This window comes from Filicampus tigris, chromosome 8, assembly GCF_054856515.1.
Source record: "Filicampus tigris isolate MCC_2025a chromosome 8, RoL_Ftig_1.0, whole genome shotgun sequence".
In the NCBI taxonomy this organism is placed as follows: domain Eukaryota; kingdom Metazoa; phylum Chordata; class Actinopteri; order Syngnathiformes; family Syngnathidae; genus Filicampus; species Filicampus tigris.
Window position 1 is genome coordinate 5,427,586 of NC_141224.1, and position 10,303 is coordinate 5,437,888.

Consider the following 10,303-nt stretch of genomic DNA (forward strand, 5'->3'; position numbering starts at 1 on the left):
GTTTTTTTGTGGAAGCCAAACCCCGTTTTTTTCAATACATTTATCAAGGCTTTAATTTAAAACCTCGTATTAGTGCCACCTTGCGAGGAAAAAAAAGACGAGATTTAAAGTCATCATGATGTGATTTAAAATCATCATGATGAGTTTAAAGTCATCATGATGAAATTAAAAATCATCATGATGAGATTAAAAATCATCATGATGAGTTTAAAGTCATCATGATGAGATTTAAAGTCATCATGATGACATGTCTTTGCAGCAGTTTGCTCATCAAAGACTTTTGAGAAGCACATTTTTTAATTTTAAGTAGCGATTTTTTTTTTGCAGGTTAATCCCCGTTACTTGAAGCAAGCGTTTTATTAAACGTCATAAAATAAATAAAATGCAACAATATAATGAGTGAACAATTGGTTTTCTTTTTTATTTAATCAACCCTTTTTATTTCTTAAAGTCACATTGTGTATAGCTGCAAACTGTATTTTCTTTTCTAGAAACATTTTCAGTGAGACAATTTAAAACACAAATCTAAATGTAAAATTTTAAAAACTTAATGTTTCTGAATGGGGTATTGTGTTTTACCAAAGCTCAATTTATTCTTTTAAGATAAGATACTATAATGTAATTTTCTGAGCTGGCCATTCTGTCTATGTGACCGTCACCGACGGACGCCCGTCGACGGTTGACGAATGACAGGAACAATTTTAAAATAGACGGATTAAGCATATACGAAAACGCCTTTATATAGTCCGCTATTTGTCTGCAGTCCGTCATTAGTCTATTTTTCGCAGCGAGGCTTTGCTGGCCGCGGTGAGCGCGGGGAGGAAAATAGTGAGTTGTTGTTGCTTGGGGGACAGATTTGAGTGAGGGACCAGGCTGTGACCAGGCTTCCAAAGTGCAGTGAGTCACTATTTCTGTTCAAACATTGTCCAGCATGGGGGTGCTAGTGAAACTTTAGTCGGACTCGCTGACGGATGGCCGTTTAAAATTAGAGGCGGACCAGCCTTTAGAGGGTACTATTTTTTCCAGAAATGCAGAAATTCCGTTTATTCGTCACCATGGAGTCAATGATTACTGAATTCGGTGTGACTTGTCAATATGTTTAGCCTGACTAGTAGCTAGCCAAAGTCGTTGCTAGCTAGCTGGTGTGGCAAAAGTAGCACCCATGCAGCGAAGTCTTTTGGGATGTCTTGGCGATTGAGTTCATAGTCCATCCCTCAATAGTTTAGCTTCCCAGCTCCAAGTTGATTGCATTTACTCTGATGTTGTAAAATGTCTGACCCGTCCTTGGCAAAAAACAAAACAAATCAATGAAAAAGTTAGCTCCCACAGTGTCCACGGCAACATGCCTCTGCATTGTAAGGCTTGCGAAACAACAAGGAGGGGTCTTGTCAGGACAAGGGTGCACATTACACGTGTGGGTGTGTACAAGCAGGGGCAAGTACCAGCGTTTAAAATGCAGCTACAAGTTCCTTTCACGTGAAGATTCTGAAACTCACACAAAAAGTCTCATCCACAGCACATTCCTCTCTTGGTTGTGATTATTTTTTGGCAGTTTTATTTCTCTTTCCCAGAGTTACAAAAAAAGAGCCGTGAAACTATTTCTGGCTTGGAAGGACTTTTTTTCCAGCATGGATAGATGTGGACTTTGTGTCCTAGAAACTGGCATGTCAAATCATTAACAAACCTCTTCAATTTGGGATTAAACAAACAAACCAAATGAATCACTGATACAGGGCAGGCCACTGTAACTCCAACCACATTCTGGCTACGTAGTTTCCTGCAGGCCTGTTTACAGACAGAACAATGAACAAGGGGAGGACAGTGGAGCCTTCGAAAGTCCAACGTCCCAAAAGTGGTACAACTAAGAAAATTCATTCAATCAAATTTCCTAGACTAGACTAGCCATCATGGAATACCTTTCATATCTGGAAGAATAACAATACAGTGGTACCGATTGCCTTAAGGGTTTAATTTGTTCTATTACCATGCTTTTAACTAAATTTACTTTTTGAATTGAATTGAAATGCCAGCCACAATTATTTTGTTCCGTTTTTAAAATAGCACTGCATTGTAAAATATAAATATAAAAATATAAAGGAATGTAACAGAAAAAAATGGTTTCATAATGTGTAAGCAGAAAATGACACAGAATGTTGTATTGATGTGTCGACATATGGCTTTAAGGGGCGTGGCCTTGTGAGTGACATCAGGATCTAGAGCCGGGTTAGCCAGTTGAAAGTGTTTTCGTTTAGGATTTGTGTGTTTGACTGTTTGTCATGTTCACTAACTGGCTGAAAATGCATCCGTAATTGGGGCTCTCCTTGCCAACATGAATCCGTTTCTGTTTCACTTTGTTCGAGCAGCGGTGTATCCCAAGCTCGCTCGTGCCTAAAAATCAACCAAGCAACGGTTAAGGCAGTACTGTTTTCTTTGGATTTTTTGTAGGGCCCGACTGTTAGGAATTATTATTATTATTTTTTTTAAGCCGAGGCCGATTCTGAAATTTGGCAGAATAAAATTCAGACCCCGAAAATATTTAATTAATCAAATAACCTCTTCAGTACAGTATGACCATTACAAAAACAAATTAACTTTATTTATGTAACTAACATGAAAATAAGTCAACAAGTTTGCAATCGACAAGAAGCGAATGCCACATCCGCTAATAATTTAAGACGCGGTTACGAGCTCATTATTTACGAGTCATGGAATGAATGACACTCATATGCCAAGGTACCACATGTTCCTTCGCATTTGCAATTAATTATAATTTTATGATGATGAAAAAAAATGATTTTACTTAACATGATTTCCTCTGGGTTTTTGCAATTTTTGGAATCACTGACTTACTCCTGATGTTTTTGCCACTTCTTGTGCAACTTTCAGCCTGCTAGTACGCAATAAAACCTTACTAGGAAGCTACTGTGCTGCACTAGTAACTAGCACTTGTAGAATGACCAGGGCATACTAGTAGAACACCCGTCTGTGTGTGGCCGCACATTGCACATACCACAAACCGACATTGACTAGTACAATTTCAGTGCCTCTTTTGGCGTACTAGTACACAATTAAACATTACTAGTACACTACTGTCCTGCACTCGTAACATGGTTTGGCCCAACTAGTAGGTCGTATGCGTTGCACAATAGTAACCTACAAATACCACCAAAATACACAACTAGTATGCCGGAGTAGTCTATTGTTATGCAGGAATGTCATACAGTTGTGAAACGCAACAGTGGAAAAAAAAAAAAAGACTAGTAAGACAGTCATACTAGTGCGTTGAATTACTAGTGAGCACAAAAAGCATACTAGTACATGGACTTAAGCGGAATATCAAAGCCACCACATGAATACTCAAATGGCTTTCCATAGTTTGACTTTCAGAGGGTCCATTGTACTTTGTCACGCCTCGTCCTGACAAATCACTGCACAGATATATCTAAATGGCTTTAATTCACATTTTTATACAAAAGTAAAAGTCGATAGACGTCATATCTTACAGTTACGAAAACAAGTCATTGTAAACAAATGTGACAGAGTCCACATCAGACACACGTGAAGGCTTATTGTGCATTGGCTTGGTCAGCATGTATCTCTTGTTAGCACAAAGAGCTTAGCTAGCTGGAGCTTGGCGGCATGTTCTACCTAGGAAGGCGAGTACTTGTACTATGCGTATATGTAAGTTGTGTTCGCACCAGTGAAAAGCGTTCACGGCCGGCAAGGCCTTCTCTGCTGGCATAAACACTAAACAAGAAGCACTGGCATACATTTACAACATGTGTTCCATGAAATTGTATTAATTTATTCCCGACATAGAATGTATTGTATGTGTATGTTGGATTTTTTTTTTGTGTTTTTTTTGTTCAATCAGATTTCAGCATCTACATACATGTTGCCATGTCAATCTCATCTACCCAGGGCCTTCAGAATCAGTAGTGCTGGCCCATGCAACTATATTAGCCAATGGGACTTTTTCTTCAACCAATCAGATTTTAGATTCAGCTTGATCTTCTGTTCGGTTGATCGGAGCAAAACCTGTTACGGGCAACTTCGACTAGCAAAACATATCTGTAGCAATCTGTACACATGAATACATTTCATAATCAGCATCTCTGGTGAACATGATGTATTTTATTCCATTTTGCACGTTTTTGTCATCTATTAGATAAATACTGATTTTAAACAAAACTGTACTTGCAATTTTGTATAGTACTGACGCTTTCTACAATATGTGACTTGAAGTTGCGGTATTAAGCGGTGGATTAAGTCCCCACTGAAGGCCCGGGTGCCAAATCACGGCTTTTGTGCAGTCAGGGCAGTGAACATAGCGAAAACAAAAAACAAAAACTTTGGAAGTTCAGAAAATGCAACCTGCGCATGTCACTTCATATGGTAACGCCAGCATACTGCCTCATAACACAACACAAATAGAAAGGAAAAAAATCATTCAGTGCCAGGAAATGTCTTGCATTTTGTGTGCATTGTCGGGGGGAAAAAAAAAAGAAGATCCTTTTAGGTTCCTATGGCAACAACCACCAGTAGAGTCTGAACAGGAGGAGGCTCCAAGCATAGGCAGGATGCCCGTAGAGGGAGGCGGGACCGCGGCTGGACGGAGGCTGGGTAACGTCTCTCATCCGGGCCAGCTCGGCCTCCTCCATGCGGCTGCTGATGGCCCGGGTGGTCAGGAGTCGGATCCTGGACGGACTGTGCTCCTTCTTCTCGGCCGCAGGCGGCAGGGTGGGGGGCTCGCAGATTTCCATAGAGGGAGAGCATCCGACCTTCAGCCAATGGGTGAACAACTCCGACGTGAGCTGGAGGAGCTCCTCGGGAGATGAGAAGAGCGGCGAAAACTGGGATGGGTCCATCTCCTGCCGCAACCTCTACAGCGGGAACATAGAGTCATACATTTAGAGCAGCATTTTTCAATATGAGAAGTGCAGTGGCTTGAGAAAAATCAAGAAAAGGAGACTGTTTGAACAGAAAATTGTAGTTCCTTTGTAGAAGTATTGTTTTGTATTTTTGTGTTTATTATTTGAGTTTCAGACACAGACTCACTAAAGTTCTCTGACTTGAAATTCCCCAAAGGCAAGGGCTGAAAAGGATTTGCAATTTTATTTTAATGCAAAAAGACACATTTGCCCTGAGGGCAATGACAAATTAATTTGGCGACAGACGTACTAAAATATGAGGGGTGAGAAAAACAATTCGGACTTGAAAATTCACCAAAGTGAGGACTGAGATTGAATGGATTTACATAAAATCTTGAGAAGATCATATGAAAATTAGCATTCTACACGGTGCACAGCAACAAATTATTTTAGTGTGAGACTCAGACCCACAAAAATTCTCTGACTTGAAATTTCCCAATGGCAAAGGCTGAAAATGATTTACAATTTTAGATTAAAAAAAAAAATCTGTCTTGATATTAAAATGAGTCAGACAAAACGCTGCACTATGCATGTTGTCCAGTGATGACATTTTTCTGTGTTGAACCTATTAACTCATTTACTGCCATTGATGGATTTACTTGTCTTTTCACTATCCATCCATTCAATCCCAGGAATTTATTTATATTTTATTTCAATTTTTTTCAAACATTAGAGTAAAAGAGGGTCTAAAAATGTCTGGCAGTGAATGAGTTAAAAAAAAAATCTGACCTGGAATTTTAATAAAGCAAGGACTACTTTAAAATTAATTCTCATATGACACTGATCTGGTGCCAACAAAACTAGAACTCTGAAAAGTGTATAAGGATGAAATATTTTGATGTCGAACCTACACGGATATGTAAAAACACTGACTTGAAATTTCACTAATACTGGAGTTGACATTTGATGGATTTACATGCGATGTTGATACAGCACTACACAATAGCAGCACAATACTAAATTATTTTAATGTAGAACCTACTGTGCTATATTAAAAAAAAAATCAGTGACTTGAAATTTCAATAATCTAAGTGCTGATAATAAATTGATTCACATACAACAGTGAGCCGAATGCACAAGGATGATTTTATTTAAAAAAATCACAGACCTGAAATTTCATCAGCGCTTGTGAATTTTTACATTGTTGCTTTAAAGCTTTCATTTAATTTTATCAGTAGGACGGAAATGTTTTTGTTATTACAGCAAGTGATAGCCAAGCCCTTAATGCTTTTGGTGACTTTCTCCCCAATCTCGCTTGTTTCAAAGCAAGGCTCAAACAAATCCTACCTCTGTGTTTTTATTCTTTCTGATGATTATATCCAGTGTCTGCTTTAGGTCGAAGATCAAGGAGTGATTTAGATGCTCATCCCAGAGGTTTCTCAAAAGTACATTCCAGGATTCTAGGAGGACGATTGCAGCAGGGAACACACAACACTGCAGGGAAAAATACCACCAACGCCACGACAACAAGTTAGTGTTTGGTGTGCAAAAATATGCCACAAATATCCACAGCACGTTCTCAATTTGAGTCAACTTCTTTCTGGTAACTGCTCATCTGAAATGCGACTCACCGGATCAGTGTCACACAACATGCTTTTTGTGTAGTGGTGCAACACATAGTAATCTTTGGGGAATACGGTCCGCTGAAAAGAGAGGAAAATAGAAAAGAGAAATGGATGATGACACGCGCTGCAATAATCAAGTTTGGTAGAGCTGCACAATGGTGTTATTTTCAGAAGGCTTTGTCATGTGGTTACATCACAGTTTGCAGTTGATCAATTACTGTACTCCGCTTCGTTGGGATGACATCATTTATTTGGCGCACTTAATCCAAACAATGAGTACTTTTTTTTAATATGATCATTATAGGGAAGCGTTTTCCTTTCACAGGTCTTTCTTTTTTTTTTTAAGTCCTCACAGTGCTTATTATTTATTATACAGTGGTTTTCCAAAATTCTTTTGAGCTAGTGGTGGGAACCACAGTGGGCTAATTCCATTTCCTTCTTTTTTTTTTAAGTGCATCTTTTAGATAAAGATTGGTCTAAATCAAGGTTGAGTTCCAATTTTGAAATACAGGTGTCAGTGCTTTATTGAATTTAGAACGTTTATCGATTCATCAGTGCAACACTGTGAAACAAGGTTTGACCTTCTACATTTCAGAAAGTCAGGTTGCGAGATTGATAAAAAGATTTACCGGGTACTTTAGCTTGAGTGCTACTGCATCTGCATGTTTGAATAAGTGAATGTTATTTATCATCTTTTATGGGATATTGTAGATTTGATCAATTTAGACCACTCTTGCACACAGTCTTGTACACTGTTTACATTTTATTTTATTTTTTTACATTTCTTTCGGGACAAACTAGGTAATACTGACCAGGATTCAACGAATGATGACAGTAACTCGCTTGTGGATAAAAAAAATAAAAATAAAAAAAAACAGGGTTCACCTTTCTCAAAGACATCCCAGAAAGTGAGGTTCAAAGCTTGGGAAAAGACTCATAAAGTAAGTCGTGCTTTGGCTAGGGCACTAATGCATCTGCATGTTAGTTAGTTAGTTAGTTTTCATTTTTAATGAAAGATTTGACAGATGTTTGGACTTAGACCACTATTGCACTAAACACTAAACTTCACCAATAGATGTACACCAGAACATGACAAATGTTACAACCGCGCCATATCCAATGCCTTAAACTTACAAATCCGGTCGGGTTTGCGTCGATAGCTGTCTTAACGTTCTTCACCACCTCCCAGTCACATCCACCACATTGGACAGTCAAGAGTGATAGCAAGAGCAAAACTGAAAGACAACACATGAAAAACAGACTCACATCACTGTCTGGAAACTTTTTGTGGTTTGACACCTTTTTCAGCTGAATAACCAGAGTTGGCAAAAAAAAAACCTCACACGCTGTCTTTAAAGAGAAGTGCAGTCTCTGAAACGCAATAAAAATAAACATCAACACTTTTTGTCATATTTGTTAAAACTGTCAGTATGACCTGACAGTAGTACATGATTAAAATGATCTTTGAAATGAAATCAACCCTCTCTATTGCCATCTTATGCCTCAAATTTGATTTGCAAGAAACCACCGCACCTAAGGAAAAACAACCAATCAGAAATTGAATGCGTGACTTACTTGTATTTGCGTGTTTTTTTTTCGATTAGACTGGCAACTTTTTAACATCAGAAGCTGGTGTTTTTTTTGGCAACGCTTTCACCACAAATCATTCTTGGAACCAACAACACCAAATGAAAATCCCTTCTTGGATTTGTTCAAAGATGAGGAATAATTTGCTCCTCCAAATCTGTAGCATCTTTAACGTTCTCTGGTTCACAGTCATCCATGCAAAAGCTGCCCGTGTTTGTTTTTTTGTTTGTTTGTTATTTTGGCCTTATAACACCCAAAGATCTCAGTCAATCAAGTGCTTAGCCATAAGAATAAATAAGACGATCCTATAATGACCCAATTCGGGTGTTACAGTAGATAACCACAAATTGTTTAAATACATTTTTTAAAAGTAATTAATTACATTCATTTAATAATTTCTCTCTCTTTTCGGGTCTTTTTACGTTAACACACATACATATATATATATATATATATATATATATATATACAATTGTTGAACAAAACAATAAAAAATGACTCAGCTTTACAGTTCTCAAAACGTGTCGCTTACAGGTTTGGTTCTGCCCACGAGCACCACACTCCAGCTGCGATGACTTGCCCGTGGAGGCGTACACCTAATATGGTATTTGAATTTAGCTACGCAAAATAAGCTAATTACTTACTTTACATTTCTTTGACAAGCATTCGTGCCATTGTCTCCTCAAAGATTGGCCGCACACGTGAGTAGTTTATAGGCTGCCACAGTGAGTATATAAAACTGTGCTGACTGAGGAAAATACCGTTTAACACTATAAATAGTTGAAGTTAATCTCCAAAGTTAACGCTTTAAAAGTGAGGTCCACATGCTCACATATCATTGTTTCATGAAACATGAAAAGATGAAGTCATTTGTTTGCATTATTGCGCTAATGTGATTGATAATCTGATTTACTGACCCACGTGTCCGCCACACTTGTTAAGCAGAATTGTGTGAGGTTGTCATAATGAACGCCTAAGACTTCCCGTCAGACTGTTTAGTTCGTTAACAACTGCAATTGAAGTAGATAAATAAAATGTCTCTCATTTTAATTCATTGTTCATTTAACTTTATTTTAGCATAAGACTAACCTAGACCAAAACATGTACATGTAATAAATATGCTAGTGTTTAATGTAATACAAACAAATGTATTGCTTGTATTTGTTAAAAAAAAAAAAAATCCATGCGAAGAGGACCTTGAAAAAAATCATCATATATTCAATCGCAATCGCAATATTGAGAGAATAAAATTGCAATCAGATTTGTTTTTTGTTTTTAAATCTCCCATTCCTACTTCATTTCCATCAATGTGAAAAACATCACTTCCGGCCGCAACATGAAACTCTAGTATTATGTCACCGCAAAGTCATAAATGTGTAAAAGTGCTCACCTGGCAGTGACATCCTTTTATCTTTCTGAAAATGGACACTTCTCCATTTCTCTGGTTGACAGCAATCCCTCACTTGCCCCCCCCCCCCAACACACGCGGACAGACAGACGGGCCTTTCTGTGTCAGTCAGTGAAAGGCAAACTTTCCTCCTCCGCGCCTTGTGGCGGGGTCTTTGACACCGAGTGCGTCGCTGCGTGCTGCTCCCTCCTTCCTTCTTCTTCAGCGTCCCGCTGACATCCCCTATATAGTTGTATTCCTCGCTTTGGTACTTTCCAGCTCGGATCCTCTCACGCCATCCTTTTCTCTCACTTTGGATTTCCCCCCACTGCAGCCTTGTCAGAGCTTTTGTTTAAATTGCAGTTTTCTCGCTTTCCCTTGCCCCCCACCCCCCTTTCCCCTGCTGACCTAGAAGCTTCCCTGAGCAGCCTAATTTCAATCCATTCCCCCCCCCCCCCCCAACCAGTCTTTTGGAAAGTGGCTAATGGATGAGGCAGTGGCCTCCAGTGCCTGTGGCCTTCCTCTACACCGCTGCTGTGTATCCTCCGTCAGACAGCTCAAAGTGAAAGTGCTACGCTGGGGCTGCTCGTCTGCTCCCTTTAAGTGGCCGCCCCTCCCACCGCGCACACGTTTTACCACACTATTGACTGACCCGGCTCCCTCCCCCTGCCCCCCACATTCCCTGACCCCCCCGTTCTCCTCCTCCTCCTCCTCCTCCTCCTCCTGTGAGGCTTAGTCATGCCGTTGGATCGTATGGTTTTCATTTGGACTCCCTCCCCACCCCACTCCGACACCTCCGAGCATTTCGATCCCAGCAGGCCCTGCGTGTGCGC

At 39.4% G+C, this 10,303-nt stretch overlaps 1 protein-coding gene across 1 annotated transcript; it reads right to left on the bottom strand.

The window, feature by feature from the left end:
- Positions 1 to 3,437: 3,437 nt before the first annotated feature.
- LOC147143173 (uncharacterized) lies at positions 3,438 to 9,871 on the bottom strand. The gene is made up of 5 exons (XM_086038958.1): positions 9,474 to 9,871; positions 7,631 to 7,731; positions 6,503 to 6,574; positions 6,219 to 6,365; positions 3,438 to 4,883 (listed from the first exon to the last, which is right to left on the bottom strand). Exons 1-5 carry the CDS (start codon positions 9,484 to 9,486, stop codon positions 4,524 to 4,526), a joined length of 693 nt encoding a protein of 230 aa, XP_085895084.1. The 5' UTR covers positions 9,487 to 9,871; the 3' UTR covers positions 3,438 to 4,523.
- Between the last annotated feature and the right edge of the window lie 432 nt (positions 9,872 to 10,303).